Below are 17,315 nucleotides of genomic sequence, written 5' to 3' on the forward strand. Positions count from 1 at the left end.
AAAGGAATACAAAAATTTTCAAGAATGGAAGCAATTAAAAAACGTGCGAGAAGAAACAAAGTTTTTAACCTATCCTCGCTGTTAAAGTATCATTTAATCTACCCTTGCGGTTAACGTACTATTTTATCTACTATTTCTGATAGATACGAGGCATGTTTTTTAAGTAAGTACCGTTTTGGAATTAAAAAAAAACGTGCAAAGATATCGCAATAATTTTATTTTTACATGAAAGCCTGTACCTTAATCTACTTTTCTACATAATTTCCGTGAATATTGAGGCACTTGTCATAACGTGGCACCAGTTTTTCAATACCCTCCTCATAAAATTCTGCCGCCTGACTGGTTAACCACTGTATCACAACTGTTTTGACTTCGTTATCGTCTTTGAAGACGCTGACCGCCCAGGTGTTTCTTCAAGTGCAGGAATAAATGGTAGTCACTGGGCGCCAGATCAGGGCTGTATGGAGGATGATCTAGAGTTTCCCATTTAAAAGATTTGATGAGATCTTTGGTCCGATTAGCCACATGTGGACGGGGATTGTCATGCAGCAAAACAGTACCCTTACTCAATTTACCGCGTTTTTTGTTTTGGATTGCACGGCGCAGATTGTTCAATGTCTCACAATAAGATGCTGCATTGATTGTCTCATTACGAGGCAGAAACTCCACTAGCAATACTCCTTTTCTGTCCCAAAAAACTGTGCACATGATTTTCCGGGCAGAAATTGTTTGCTTAAACTTCACTGTTTTGGGTGATGATGAATGTCGCCATTCCATGGTCTGTTGTTTCGATTCTGGTGTGACGTAGGCCACCCATGTTTCGTCACCAGTAACAATTTTGTCTAAAAAATCTTCACCTGCATTGTGGTACTGCTCAAGGAAAGTCAATGCACTGCCTAAACGTTGGGTTTTGTGCAAATCCGTCAACATTTTCGGAACCCAACGTGAACACAATTTCCGGTAATTCAAGTTCTCGGTCACAATGCGATACAAAACACTAAGAGAACATTGAGGAAAGTAGTCGCACAATGATGAAATTGTAAAGCGTCTGTTTTCTTTCACCTTTTCGTCCACTTTCTGCACCAAATCTTCATTAACGACCGAAGGACGCCCACTCGTTCTTCATCATGCACATTTGTGCGGCCATCTTTAAATGCTCTCACCCATTTCCTTACCATTCCATCACTCATAATGTTTTGTCCGTAAACTTCACAGATCTCACGATGAATATCGATCGGTTTTACGCCTTTAGCACTAAGAAATCGTATGACAGCCCGTACTTCACAATCGGCGGGGCTCACGATTCAGGCTGAGGCGACAAACGCCATATCCAAACTACTTCCATTTAAATCCCGAATAACTTATGAAAAGGAATACAAAAATTTTCAAAAATGGAAGCAATTAAAAAACGTGCGAGAAGAAATAAAGTTTTTAACGTATCCTCGCTGTTAAAGTACTATTTTATCTACTATTTTTGATAGATATAAGGCAATTTTGATATAAGGCAATTTTAACAGTTGCTATGGAAAAAAAGCTTGTAAAAAAGTCATTTGTCAATGGAGTCACTCATTTTACAGACGTTAAATGTTTTACATCTCTCTGACTTTCTTTGTGTCTATTGCGCTTGTTATTGGCACGGTAATAACATTATTATCTAAATATGTAGATTCGTGTGGCCTTTGTCGAAGGTAATAATTTATCTTGGCGGGCGGGCGGCCTGCGACCAAGTGAAGAAGAATTTTTACGAGTCGAGGGTCGCATTCCGCGCCACGGAACACAAGTATTCCACGTCTTTGTTGTCGCCGTTTATGTACCGACACTCTCCGATCTCTATTAGGAACGTTTCTGTTCGATAGTAAAGTGTGGGAAATATTCTACATACACGAAAAATAGTATATTGTGTTAATAGGAGTAAAAATGGCACTTTTCGTGGCGAGACTGTACGTTTAACATTCAGCCGAGGGCACAAAGTCATTTTTACTCCGAATAGATCATGCTATTTTTGTCAAATGCCACAAATCATTTTTTAAACAGTTTCAAAGGTTCCAAATAATATAAAATTGTTATTTTTTATACAGACGGTAAAATACCATTTTATACGAGGATAATGCTATTTTATCGTCGTGTATAAAACAATATCTTTTTCCATAGCGAGTTACGTTTTAAAAAAATATTATTTCAAGGAATTTATTACGAGTAGAAAAAATATTGTGCTGGGTTGGCGTTGGTTTCTATGTAATTTGACAAATAAATAAAGCTGTCTCTTTAGTTGTCAGTTTTGAGCATAGACCATAGACAAACAAATAAAAAGAGACTGACAAATCCCATGGTAAAGAGTGGGACCGCGTTCCCGTAGCGCAACTCAGAATAACAATTTTGAAACCAATTAGCAGAACCATGGCATGACGTACGTCTTTATTGCTATCTTTCTTTATTATGTGTGCTTTATATGAAAAAGAAAGAGATAGGTATAAAACGTATCGTAAGACATTATCGCACATTCTGGCTGGCGGAACATTTAAATTAGCCATTATTAGTAGTATTCTTTCATTCTGAAACTCAAAATTTTCATTATACCACGTAAAGGGAACGTGATGTAGGGAATAAATCAGTTTAAGTGAAAATTTGCAGTTTCTTTAAGAACGAAAAAATACTAATATTATAAGGGAACTAATAAAAAAAGCAAAAATTGTACTGTTTTATAAACATATTTATTTATACATAAAAATAAGTAAACTTTTTATAATATAATAACAAAAAATAACAGTGTTTATTCCATCCACCTACCAATTTTAACTGCAGAAGAACTGAACTGTTGCAGGAAACGATCGGCCAATTTTTTTAAAGGGCATTAAAAATCTCATTTTCGAAAAAACTGCCTAATTGCAGTAACAAAGTGAATATCCAAGCAAAGAAGACTTTACGAGAATCATGATCCTGAACCATTTTCAAGTCCAGTTTTAATCCTAAAACAATAGTAAAATAGCGTATATTAATAAAGTTTCAAAAAAATGAAAAAAAATTAATTGTATTAATTTGTTATATTAAGAGAGGTTCGAAATATTTTTGACACTACTATACTTCTACTTTTTTCTTAATAAGATGATAAATATAAATACTTACTTTTATTTTACCGGGTGTCTTTAACATATCTATCAGAGAAAGGGGGCACCAATACATACAGAAAATAGATGATACTGGCTCCTGCAGCAAATAAAATAACAAATAGTATAACCTAAAATTATAAGTAGAATTTTTTTTTAGAATTTAGAATGAGTGGGAGGGGGGTTAATCACTTCGACCTTACAGATCCATTGTGTCCCCCTTTCTTGAATCATAACTCATCATACAGTCCCAGGGCTTTGACAAAAGCCAGTATCTGGGACGGTTTTATAGAGGGTAGTTCTCCATCTCCAATATCAGTCGTACCAAAATTCATGGCACGAATGGTTGTCGTCTCGGCGCACTCAGTGATGAGGTTATAAGTAACAAATTATAAGTAACAAAATATAAATACATTTATGGAACAAAGGAATTTGTTCCCTATCCATATTCATAAGTCAATAAAATGGAGAGTTTAGAAAAAAAGGTAAATCGCCAAAAGAAAAATTAACAAACATGACGAATTGTCATGATGTTGTCATCTTGGTTGTCTTGATGACGAAAACGAAAGGCGATTGTTCTAATTTCTATTTAGAAATTACGTTTTATATGGCTGCTTCTTTCTCTCTTGTTATATTAGAATGAGATAGTGGGCCCAATAGACGCAATGCGCAGATCAACATAAATAGAACGATATTTTGCGTTCTGAGTTGCGCTACAGGAACGTTGTCCCTCTCTTTGCCATTTAATTTGCCAGTCTCTTTTTATTTGTTTGTCTATGGTTTTGATTCAATATTTTTTAATTCTCTTTCGTGTCGATTGCTGATTGAATTGGAGCCAGAAATGGCTAAAAACGAAATAAGTAAAATACCAACAGATATTCAGGCTGAGGCGACAAACGCCATATCCAAACTACTTCCATTTAAATCCCGAATAACTTATGAAAAGGAATAGAAGAATCTTCAAAAATGGAAGCAATTAAAAAACGTGCAAGAAGAAATAAAGTTTTTAACCTATCCTCGCTGTTAAAGTATCATTTAATCTACCCTTTCGGTTAAAGTACTATTTTATCTACTATTTTTGATAGATATAAGACAATTTTAACAGTTGATATGGGAAAAAAAGAGGAAAATACACTCTAAATCAAGTTCATGAAGCAATCGACCAAACCTAAGGCAATAAATGCAGTACCATTGGGTTCGTTATCTTTATAATTTATAGCAATTATATTTATAATGTAGATAATGAAGTTTTTTAGTGCATCCATTTGGTTTTCCCATATAGGCGGGTAACGAAACGAGATCTCAATAGATAATTGTTTTTATCGGCTTGCTATTATGGTTGCCATTAATATTATATAGTTCTCAGTACTAATTAACGATAAAAACGTACAATTACGATTTGGCCTTTTTTACCTTATTGAAAGTCGTATTTTCCTAACTTAATTTAATTGTTTCCAAAGCGGGGATTCTAATTATATATTATTTATCGGTTCTATTTATAGCAATTAAATAATTTCATTATATACAGATATTAAATTGCTAGAAATATAATATAGAAATGATTTTTTCATTTTCCAGAGTTTGTAAAAAGTACGCTTCTAAAAAGCAAAAATATATTTATATTTTTATATAACTGATTTCAGCTATTTTAAAGTCTATTAAATTTCCTCAGAAAATGGATACAGTTTAATTCCACAGGAAAATTTTTATTTTCCTCAATTCGTGAATGCTTCTAAACGGCAAAAATATATTTATTTTTTATATAACTGATTTCAGCTATTCTAAAGTCTAATAAATTTCCTTAGAAAACAGCTTATTTCCGCAGGAAAATTTTTGTGTTTATATGTTTAGAAAAATATTAAAAATAAAACGCAAAATGTATTTTTTTACAGCAGATTTCAGTTATTTTAAAATGCGACATTTGGAAATTACGCATTTCCGCAGGAAAATTTGTGTTTTCCGTGGTCCACAGTAGCTTTTTGAAGACAAAATTTTTTTTTTCTTATATCTGATTTCAGTTAAACGAAAGTTGACCCAACAGGTCATTTAATAACCTAGCAATAAGTTTCTACCAGCAGCGTTAATACAACTTGAGAACCTTAACGATTACTTTGTAAATGTAGCGAAAAACTTAACTAATACCATATGTCCTCCTCATGATCACCTTTCTTATCTCTCTAATGATAATGTAAACTTACACAGTTTCTTTTTTTCGCCCGTAGTTCTTGAAGAGCTTCGCAGTACAAAATACCATCAAAAATAAATCCTCTTCTGGGACCAACGGGCTAACTTTAAAAATGTTTTCGAATCTGCCAGAAAGCACTCTGAATCACCTAACAACTTTAATAAACATGTCGTTCCAAAATGGTATTTTTCCAAAATGTCTTAAGACGGCAATAATCATTCCTCTGCACAAAGGAGGAGACAAAGATGAAGCTTCTAACTATCGCCCAATTGCACTCCTTCCAACGCTATCTAAGATCATAGAAAGGTTGGTTAAAAGAAGGCTGGTATCTTTTCTGTTTAAGTACAAAATACTTACTGAATATCAATTTGGATTTATAAGCAACAAGTCCACAAATGACGCTATGTTTTCCCTCCTTAATAAAGTTTACTCCAGCCTAAACAACCATCATTCTACAGCAACAATTTTCTGTGATTTTTCTAAGGCGTTCGATTGTGTAAGTCATAAGATCCTAATTAATAAACTGCAGCACTATGGGTTCAGGGGATCATCTCTCGAATGGTTTAAGTCGTATCTGAGCAACAGAAGTCAACTTGTGAGGGTGGATACCACGTTGTCTTCTAGCAAGCCAATAGAATGTGGAGTACCACAAGGCTCAGTACTAGGCCCTATTTTGTTTCTTCTTTTTATTAACGACATTGCTAACATAAACATCAGTGGCAAAATATGTCTTTTGCGGACGACACTAGCTTCACTTGGAGCAACAAGGACATCACGGCACTTCATAGGATTATATCAAATGACTTAATCACCATTAAATCTTGGTGCGATTCGAACCTCCTGAGTCTCAACATTTCTAAAACTAAAGCTTTGTCGTATAAAAACTCGTTGCAGCCTTTTGTACTTAACAACACCACCATTGACGTCGTAAAATCTGTAAAATTTTTAGGGCTTGTTGTGGACAATTCTCTGAAATGGGACATACATATCGAATCTTTGTCGAAAAAATTGAGCTCTGCCTGTTTTGCATTAAGGTCTGTTTCTAAGGAACTTAACTTGTCAGTGGCTAGAACTGTTTATTATGCACTTTTTGAGTCGCACCTCAGGTATGCCCTTCCATTCTGGGGTACGTGTTGTGCGACTCAATTTGACCGCATTTTCAAGCTCCAGAAGAGAGCTGTTCGATATTCACTACGACTAAACAGCAGAACTCATTGTCGGGACTTTTTTAAGGAATTAAGAATATTGACTCTTCCTTCCTTATTTATATTTGAATCCGTTTGCCTAATACGTAAACATGTATCAGCTTCTCAAGAAAGGCCATCTCACACTTATCCACTCAGGAACGCGGAGCAAGATCTTTATCTACCTACCCCACGCTCAGAGTTAGTTAAAAGTTCAATATTATACAACTCGAAAAAAATGCACAATCACCTGCCATTTGAAATCAAATCCATAACATCATTTTTTTATAACATCATTTCGAATTTGATCTTGAAAACACTGGTCTAATGTTTGCTATTGCTATATTTACTAATGACATCGAAATTAATTTATTTAGAGGTCATTGATATTTTGCTATAAACTGGCTAAATATTTTTGAATATTATTTTAAATTTTTTGTTCTTTGACATTGTAAACTTTTATAAATGTTTATTTTAACAATAAGACTGACAATATTATTTATATAATGTTTTGTATTATCTTTTGTTTGTTTGTTTGTGTACCTTGTTTTTTTTTCTACTTTGTTTGTTAGTTTACCTTTGTCTACAAATTGAAAAATTTTTTGACAATAAAGGCATTTAATTATTTATTTATTTATTTATTTATTTATTTATTTATTTATTTATTTATTTATTTCTTTATTTATTATTTATTATTTATTATTTATTATTTATTATTTATATACCGGAAGATTAATAAATGCAACATTTGTGTCGTTTTAATATGGGAAAAATATTCTAAATTCAGTAAGAAATATAATTATCTATGTACGGTATGTATGTTCACAGTATGGAGAATGCACCAAGCCTATGTTGACTATTGCACTACCAGCTGGAAATCGCTCTGTATATTAATGAACTTAATTTGCAAGTGCACCGCTAAAGCTCTATCTGCATAATATATGCAATCCTATTTTCAGTAGATACCTAGACTTTCATTTAAAAGCTTGCTTTTGGCAGTGTGGTTGCATAATTTTCCATAATAAATTAAAGTTTGTATTATGCAATCTATAAATGAGTATCAATGTATTATGCATTGGATAATATTTTTTGTAAATATTATTTTATTAGCGTTACTAAAGTAGTTCGTACCAATAAGAAAGTTTATTTGTATAACCAATTATTTTCTGAAAAGATGTAGAAAAGTAGATAATACCTAGAGAGACAATATTAAAATAACACGATACTAAGAAAATTAAGAGTAGTAATTTAAGATAAGTTTCAATGAGTTTTTTACTGCTATTAAGCTATCTTGTACACTTCGCACTAAAAGAGGCTCCAAAAAGAACAATGTTCGACTGCAAGTTCTGCTAATAAACATTTTCAAACTTAAAGTATCACAACACAATTCATTTAAACCAAAAACTCGTATTTTACAAAACTAAAGTGTCAGAACGAATGACAATGTCAGGAAATAAATAAATGTGACATTTAAACTTGACATTTTTTACAGCAGAGTTACCACCTAAATCCCCAGCGGGAAATTTAAATTCCAATTAGTCAGCAGGGCGCTGAATCATGGATATATTATTCCATGGGTGGCAATATAATGAATTTAAAAATCGCTCCCTCACTAAAACTTTAATTGGTATCAAATATATGTATAATTTTACTGATTAATTGTGTTACTGTAACTTTTTTAAACATATCTATTTGTTTGTTCCAGTATTACTTAGCGAAGAAATCGAAAACGACGACTTACAAGGCAAGACTTTGAAAATTACCGACTTTGGCTTGGCCAGAGAAGTTTACCAAACTACGAGGATGTCACAGGCGGGTAAGTAAATTAATCAGTCTTTATTAATAGCAAAAAAATTCGGTAAAAATAAAAAAAAAACTATAAAAACTACCGGGCACCATAACCTTAATCTTTTTATTCAAAAATTCATTCAACGTAGAGGTGTGTAGTTCGTGTAGTTCGTGAACGAACTAGTTCCAATGAACTATTCGAACCCCGGAACGAAAGGAACTAGTTCCTGGTTTCTCAAAGGATTAGTTCCTCAGGACCTGTTCCGTGGACCGATACGCGACGGCGAGGGATCGTTCTAGTTCACGGGAATATATTCGTTCCGCAGATCCGAGATACAATACAAGGCGATGACCATATCATAGAAAATTGTTGTTGATACTGTTTTTAATTTTTAGTTTGTTTTTTGAATATTTTATGGGAATGTTTTACTTTAGGTCGCTAAAATTAAGAAATCTATACTAATGTATAAAATCATTAAGTGACTCACTGATTAATCACGATCCTGCTCAAACCACTCTACGTAAAAAGCTCAATTATGGCATACAGGTTGAGTCTAGGGTGTAGAGGTTCGATAAGAAGGGATTTTTTGAAATTCCAATTCCAAGGGGGTGAAACCACCCCTCAAATATTACAATATTTTTTATTTAAAAAACGGTCAAGTTTCCGAAAAAACGCTTAAACACGTATATTTTATTTTGTTTTTTTTACATATTTTAAAATTTTTAAAAAATGTATACCGGGTGTTTCGAAAAATCTGGTCATTGATTAATCCCGATCCTGCTTAAAGCGCTTGACGTAAAAAGCTGATTTTTGGAAAACGGATTGACTTTAGGGTGTAGAGGTTCGATAAGAAGGGATTTTTCGAAATTCGAATTCTAAGGGGGTGAAACCACCCCTTAAATATTAGAATATGTTTTATTTAAAAACCGGTGAGTTTTTCGGAAAAACTCTTAAACACGAATATTTTATTTTGTTGTTTTACATATTTTAAGATTTTTTAAAAATTTATACAGGGTGTTTCATAAAATATGACCATTGAGTAATCACGATTCTGCTTAAACTTCTTGACGTTTAAAACTGATTTTTGGCAAACTGATTGACTGTGGGGTGTAGAGGTTCGATTAGGATGGGATTCTCGAATCTCAAATTCCAAGAGAGCGAAAACGCCCTTCAAATATTACAATATTTGTTATTTAAAAAACAGTTAGTCTTTCGGGAAAACGCTTGGATATGCAGAATTTATTTTGTTTTTTTACATATTTTGAAATTTTTAAAAAAATCATACAGGGTGTTCCAAAAAGTTGGGTTAACCACGATTCTGCTTAAACTGCTTGACGTAAAAAGCTTATTCTTGGTCGCGGGTACACGCTAGTATCTTATAAAACGAAGTAGATATTCTGACTTTTTAGACAAAAACAAAAAGCTTGATGTGAGAAAAAATACAATTTTTCGTAAAATAAGAGAGAAATCTTTACTTTCATATTTATCATTTAGCTTTACATGGCAGTCTTATTACAAATTATAAAGATCATACTGTGGATAGCTTCGATTTATAACGAAACCCATGAGCAAGCAACGGGGATGTCAATGTTAGTCGGGAACTAATGTGAACTAAAGACCTAGTTCAAGGAACTATTCCTCTGGAGGAACTAGAACTAAGGAACTAGTTCCTCCCAAGGAACTAGAATTCCCACCTCTAATTCAATGCATCTTTTTGTATGTTCTATTTCAAATAATTGTTTTTTCCTTCTTTTTCAAGGAACATACGCCTGGATGGCTCCCGAAGTGATAAAGCATTCCACATTTTCGAAGGCGAGCGACGTGTGGAGCTACGGCGTGCTGCTGTGGGAACTGCTGACGGGCGAGGTGCCCTACAAGGGCATCGATACGTTGGCGGTGGCCTACGGGGTGGCCGTCAACAAGCTCACCCTACCTATACCGAGTACTTGCCATCAGCCCTGGAAAGACCTAATGGAGAGTAAGTATATTTGTAGTTTTTAAAAATAGGAGATGTTTTATTTCTGTTTTTTATCAAATTGTAAGGTTTTAGATTTTTTATCTTTTAGTTAACATTTTTTTTATCCTTTAGTTTTTGCTTAAAAAAATAAAGTCAGTTTATTTCATGGCTAAATCGCTGAAAATATGATGCGGTCGTGAGTGTTGTGTGGAAATCATTTCTGCATTGGTTGGAAGGAAATTAAGAAATAAAACAGTTTTTTTTGTATATCAAAATAAGCATTTTGATGCATGGAAGACGTGTATCAAATATCCCATCAGAAATATTTTGAAAAAAAAATTAGAAAAATTTACCATCCTGTATCTAAAAAGTTAAGTTGTTTAGGACATATATTCATATGACATTTTTTTCTTAGAATAGGTCCAAGAATCACCTCCTTAAATATTAGCAAGTCATTAAGGAACACCCTGTATAAGTATAAAGTATTAAATTAGTAGAATATGTTGCTGTGTAATTGATCTCAATTTATAACAAAGTTGTTGAATAGGATACTAAATACCATAAATACTAACTATAGTCTGTCCAACCAGAAGATCCTTGACAGTGATAGACGTGTCTGTCATTTTAATTTCAAAGTAGTTTATTTTTTTTTACAAAGAAATAAGTTGGTACAACTGGAACGCATAGCAGAAAATATTTAAAATTTGATTGACAAGATGACAAGTGATTACTTCAAAATATTGTGAAAAAAACTGTATAAAACTGAAAAAATGTAATCGAGTTATTTTATTTAATAAAACCGGTATGTGTTAATACAAACCAAACAAGAACAAGACACTACATACCAAAAAAATATAAAAAAGAACTATTTTTTACTTTCAAGCTTTATGAAACTATCCGCATTTATGATTATATTTATCAATATAACTTATGTACAAATTTTTTAGAATTTAGAATGAGTGGGAGGGGGGTTAATCACTTCGACCTTACAGATCCATTGTTCTCCATTCCAAAAAAAATTCTATGTACAAATACAAATTTGTAATATTCCACAGGAATAAATAAAACAACATAGGTAAATTAAACAAACTATTTTATTAATAATAACACCTACCAAATTTTATACCTTAAAGGTTGATTAATTAACTTTAATCTTAATTTTTTTAAACCAGTACCTTTTGACATTATTTTTCTGCAGTACTAAAATCCATTATTTACCTATCGTGTGATGTCGATATTTTACAGCTACTCCAGTTTTTAGTATGTGTTTAGTTTGATCCTTCTACCATATACGAGATGCACTTATCTACGACGAGATGGTATACAAACTTTAACGATGGGGTGTATAAGACTTTCTGCCTGGGCAGCGAGTATTAACCATTAACTGTGCTCTGGGTCTACAGTTAATTTTCACTCGATTTTTCCTCCACTTGACTTCAAAAGACACAAAACACACGTAATAATACGAATCAAAATGCATCATCTTCCAAAACGCAGGGTATTTAACAAAAGTTGGCACAAAATTATAACCTATAATTTGGCAAGACTTTGACAAGCGTCAAAAATGACAAAAATCTAAAGGCAAGTTCATACGCATCGGCGTCCGTTTATCGTTCATCGTTCCGTTAAACCAATAAAATTGAAATACGATCTGTCATTTTTTAAATAAACCAATAAAACTGGTTAAAAACAACAAGACACGACGTATGACGGATTTATATTTAAACCCATCCATAGATAACTTAAAAATTAATAGAAACTTTTTTAGTAAAATAAATAGATTGGTATGGGACGTCATCTGCTTTTCTTCTGTCATCGTCTGTCGAAATCTTACCTGAGAAAAAAAACAGAGTATATAATAACTGACTTGGTTTTACACTCACAACTTTTTATAACATAAGAAATGCGATGCGAGATATTTTTTTACATTTTTTTTTGAGGGAATCTTCTTAATCCAATATCTAAAAGTTTACTTTGATCCATCAATTAACTTTCAATATCCCCGAACGACTAATAAAAAAAGGAAGACTATCTAATAAATTGATAAATAAGTCGTTAAAAGAGTATGGAATAAGGTACGAGCTCTGTCCCGCGATCGATCGCTTCAATATTCTTGTCTCGGCGCGTCGCTCTTCGGGTCGGGAAGGAAAAAAGAAGGCGCTACGAACCGCCTCAAGAATATTAATTTTATGCTAAACGGCCGGCCGTAACGTCTACACGGTGGCTCATATAAATTTGCACACTACGGGGATTTGTAAAAAAAATATTGAATTTTGTCACAAATTTTTCATTTCAATTTTAGCCAATACATATACAATTATTTTTTATACATTTATCTTCCTTATTATTGTCTATGATTATTGTCTAAGATATTACACAAACACGTTTTAATTAAATAAAGTTATTAGCAAGTTTTTTGAATGAAAGCTGAAAATGTAAAATTTTAATTGGTTAACATTAGTTTTCACTTTTTGTGAGATTCTACTTTCGTCAGCTGACGAAAAATACTAAGCCAAAAGATTAACTTAAGCAATTATATAAATGTTTACCTCTGTAACGCAGATTAACGACAAAAAGGGGCTTGTTATGGTCTCATTCTTGTCAGAATTGAGTAGAGACGAGACAAGTTGCCGATTCCGATTATTTAATGGTTTTAATTGAAAACAAGATGCAGATTTAATTTCAAATTTGTCAAAGAAAACTCTTGTGAGAATAAAATTGAAAATGACAAATAACATCAGAGGTGGGATTCTGTAAGCTTGTAATATGAAATTTCTTGCTAGTGACTCATTATTCTTATGATATTTTTAGGATATACCGGGTGCGTCTCAAAAGTGACTCACCCCTATAACTTTTTTATTTCTTCAGATAAAAAAACGAGATTTGGTATGTTAGTATATGACATAAATTAGGATTGATTGACGTATTCAATTGTTTTTGGTCACTTCCGGTTTCACCGGAAATGACTGCAACTTTAGATTTTTAAATGGTACCTTCGGTATTTTTTACTTTATTGGATAGAAAATGACATTCTGAATAGAATGACATATCATATGTCAACTTTTGACATTCTCGCTTAATAAAAAATCGCATTTTAAAATCCAATCTAGATATCCATGGCTATGTTAAAAACACTAATTCTTAATCAAGGAGCCTTGGAAAAATAGATTTGATCGTCTAATGTTTTTAGTGTCTTGTCCTGGCCAGTTAGAAAATGCTCAAATCGTATTCTTAATCATATCTCAATTTTTTCAAATGGAAGGAGGGTGGCTCATTAGCATATTGGGAAAAAGTATTTTTTTACGAATAATTTGATACCATACACTTGGTATTTCGAGTCAAATTACTTACGAACCGCAAGTTATAATTTTAAATAAACCATATGCAAAAATGTCAAAAGTTGACTTATGATATGTATGTCATTCTATTCAGAATGTCATTTTCTATCGAATAAAGTAAAAAAATACCAAGTGTGCCATTTAACAATCAAAAGTTGTAGTAATTTCCGGTGAAACAGGAAGTGACCAAAAAAACAATTAAATACGTCAATCAATCCTAATTTATGTCATATACTAACATACCAAATCTCGTTTTTTTATCTGAAAAATTAAAAAAGTTATAGGGGTGAGCACTTTTGAGACGCACCCGGTATAATATAATTTTCCTCGATTTACGAAATTGGGCGACTGGATGACGTTTTTTTCGGTCATATGGTATTTTCTATGCAAAACATTGATGAGTATATCGATATTTTGTCACCGTTCCTACATTCTAAATTTTATTTACAAAATGATTCAAACCATAATCAACAATTTCAATGTCAAAACAAATAAACTCTATGAAATTTTTGGCACCCATAGTATGATTGTCGTATGATGGACTAAATGTTTTCGATAAGAAAGCCGCGTAAGTGTGAGACACTAGCAAAAAATTTCCTTGGACAGACAAAAATCCCACGGCAGATTTGCAAAGAAAAATGTCGTGGCAGCCGGCAACATTTGCCATGACTACCAACATAAAGCCTTTTTTATTGTTGAATTTGTTTACTTGATGCGACAACGTCCTGTATTTTTTTAATCAGGATATGAGGTTACAAAAACAAAGGAAAAAGTACGCTCCAAGTTTCAAACGAATTTTTATTTATTAGAAATTTAATTTCGTAATAGTTTCGACGTCTCCATATTATCCTATTTTCTTTACAGGATGTTGGGCATCCGATCCTCACGATCGACCACCTTTCGAAAGGATCCTCCAAGACTTGGACGACATCTACAACTCGCCTTTCACGCAAACTCCGCACGAATCGTTTCACAATTTACAAGAAGACTGGCGGGAAGAGATCGAAGAGGTACTGCTGGAACTTCGCAGGAAAGAAAAGGTACGTTGACAATTGACAGTGACAGTCATTTTAGTCATTTTATTCATACATATTTACAATTTTTATATCGTTTAACAACCAAAACCAAAATAAAATTTCTTGAAAAAAAAACAGCGTCAAAGACGGCTGGGGAATGACAATCGATTATAATTTTGTCGAGGTCAAGCCCTAGACGTCATTTACTTGGCTCATACTCTTCTTTATTTTTTAATGGTGCTTACTGCCAGTTGGTCTTAAGAAGGATGTATTTTTTTATATTGGGAAAAATGATTTTTAAGTGGTTTAATTCAAAATTCGACAGAATATATTTTTTGGAGATAGATTTGTGTCAATTTTTAGCCAAAATTATTATCGATTGTCATTCCCCAGCCGTCTATGACGCCGTTTTTTTTTCGATCATACGGTATTTCAGAATATTGGAACGCATCACATTTATTAATCATATTGTTTTTTCTTCTTTTCTTAAGGCTTGCAAGACATATGAAGAGGTAAATTGATTATTTGCGTGTGTTAATTTTGTTGAAATAGATTTTATTTTATTTTTAGAATGTTTTTATTTTTGAGTCGACTGAAGTTCTTTTTGAGATGTATTTTATCTTTTGTCGATTTATTAAAAATATAACATTGATAGATTGAAAACGACGTCACGATAGGTCTGGAAGTTTCAAAAACGCTTCATTGTGACTTTTACCTTGTTTATACTGCTAATGCCTAGTCGGTCACTCTGAGAGAAAAGGTAATATAAAGAAATAGTTATTTTTTATACAAGACGATAAAATGGTATTTTATCGTCGACCGAAAAGATTAATTCACGAGCGATGAAATCGCGAGTGAATTAAATTCGGGAGACGATAATGCAATTTTATCGTCGTGTATAAAACGATATTTCTTTCCATAGCGAGTTACGTTTTAAAAACTATTCAGAAATTATTATTTCAAGGAATTTATTACGAGTAGAAAAAATATTGTGCTGGGTTGGCGTTGGTTTCTATGTAATTTGACAAATAAATAAAGCTGTCTCTTTAGTTGTCAGTTTTGAGTCAATATTTTTTAATTCTCTTTCGTGTCGATTGCTGTTTGAATTGGAGCCAGAAATGGCTCAAACTGAAATAAGTAAATTACCAACAGATATTCAGGCTGAGGCGACAAACGCCATATCCAAACTACTTCCATTTAAATCCCGAATAACTTATGAAAAGGAATAGAAACATTTTCAAAAATGGAAGCAATTATAGAACATGCGAGAAGAAATAAAGTTTTTAACCTGTCCTCGCTGTTAAAGTATCATTTAATTTACCCTTGGTTTAAAGTACTATTTTATCTACAATTTTTGATAGATATAAGGCAATTTTAATAGTTGCTTTGGAAAAAAGGTATATATAAGCTTCTCGTGGTAATGCTTTTCTTAAAATGAAGTGATAACTTTGAATAAGAAGACTAAGGAAGGAGCATAATGCTATCCATGTATTCATGCATGGTGGGCGGAAAAAGCGCCATAAAAGCACTCTAGGGTGGGGATCCTTGACAGTTCTGTTTGACGATTCATTTGACACATTTGAATTTGATTTGAAATTTTGTGGATTTGTCAGTCTTTACGGAGCTTATTTTATGTTATTTATTATTTATTCTACTACTGATAGTTGTATAAAGGTAGTAAATCTAGATGGAAATTGTGGCAGCACTTAAATTAACAGTGACACTATCGCGATTTATCAAAAAAGACTCTAAAATAGTTGGTTGTGTAGCGTGCGGTAGATCTCGGCAAAAATTGAGTGAAATAATGGAACAACTTTTCGCTAGTAAGTGACTATATAATATACATACGTGTAGTAAACCGATCATTTATGAAATTCACTTAAATTAACTAAATTATATATTTTTCTTGCATTTTAGCTTTTATTTATTACTTGTCAAAGATTAGATGTCAAAGAATTTAGATACGTTAATTTGACTTAGCTGCTTCAGTAGCGTATCGGATGTTTGTCGTAATAAATACTTATTATAACTTATCTATTTTTATTAGAATTATATATTTTTATAACAATTTTAATAACTACCAACATTTATTCACAACGTAAAATAAAACAACAAATTATTGAGTCTACCCCACGTCTACCCTACATCATTGTTTTACATTTTTTAAATAAAATTAGAACGACACTGATAAACCGGAATTTAAGTCGGCCATATTTGAGGCCCATCGCGGTGTACCTAAGATTTTTGATATTCTCCTTCCTTAGTCTTCTTATTCAAAGAGTGATAATAATAAAATTATCTTTTAAATGTTTCTACTAGAGAAACCCTCGTAAACTTCGTACTATAATACTGTTTTAAGTCTACTATGCCGTCGTTTTCATCTGATCACATTACGTATTTCTGTACAAACACATGAGTTTCTTTCTGTTATGCTTTAATTTTCTTGATTGGTTTTTAGTGACTTGTTTTTACTGTCTTTTTAAGAACGCACTGTTCTCTCTAAAACACTATTCTATTGGTTGGCGTAGGAATTGCGTAGCAGGGAAGAGGATCTCAACCGCGCCCAGCTTCAACAGCGGATGCACGAGGAACTATTAAGGCAGAAAGAGCAGGAACTGCACGCCAGAGAGATGGACATATTGAAGAGGGAGTTGAATTTTATGATTATACAACAAACGCCGACGCCTAAAAAGAGAAAAGGTAAGATTTGTCTCACTTGTATACTGAAAAAAATGTCTATAA

At 32.7% G+C, this 17,315-nt stretch overlaps 1 protein-coding gene across 4 annotated transcripts in view; it reads left to right on the forward strand.

The window, feature by feature from the left end:
- LOC115874532 (mitogen-activated protein kinase kinase kinase 11-like) overlaps window positions 1-17,315 on the forward strand; it is a 70,645-nt gene that overhangs the window by 39,633 nt on the left and 13,697 nt on the right. For 3 of the 4 annotated variants that reach the window (XM_030889701.1, XM_030889703.1, XM_030889702.1), the window contains exons 6-10: window positions 8,179-8,289; window positions 10,022-10,240; window positions 14,422-14,597; window positions 15,065-15,085; window positions 17,102-17,273. In XM_030889701.1, coding sequence (XP_030745561.1) covers window positions 8,179-8,289; window positions 10,022-10,240; window positions 14,422-14,597; window positions 15,065-15,085; window positions 17,102-17,273 — 699 coding nt within the window. The remainder of the gene's footprint in view (window positions 1-8,178; window positions 8,290-10,021; window positions 10,241-14,421; window positions 14,598-15,064; window positions 15,086-17,101; window positions 17,274-17,315) is intronic. The other variant, XM_030889704.1, reaches the window with a different exon arrangement.

Source organism: Sitophilus oryzae, unplaced genomic scaffold, assembly GCF_002938485.1.
Source record: "Sitophilus oryzae breed Bouriz unplaced genomic scaffold, Soryzae_2.0 scaffold_1297_pilon_pilon, whole genome shotgun sequence".
Classification (NCBI taxonomy): domain Eukaryota; kingdom Metazoa; phylum Arthropoda; class Insecta; order Coleoptera; family Curculionidae; genus Sitophilus; species Sitophilus oryzae.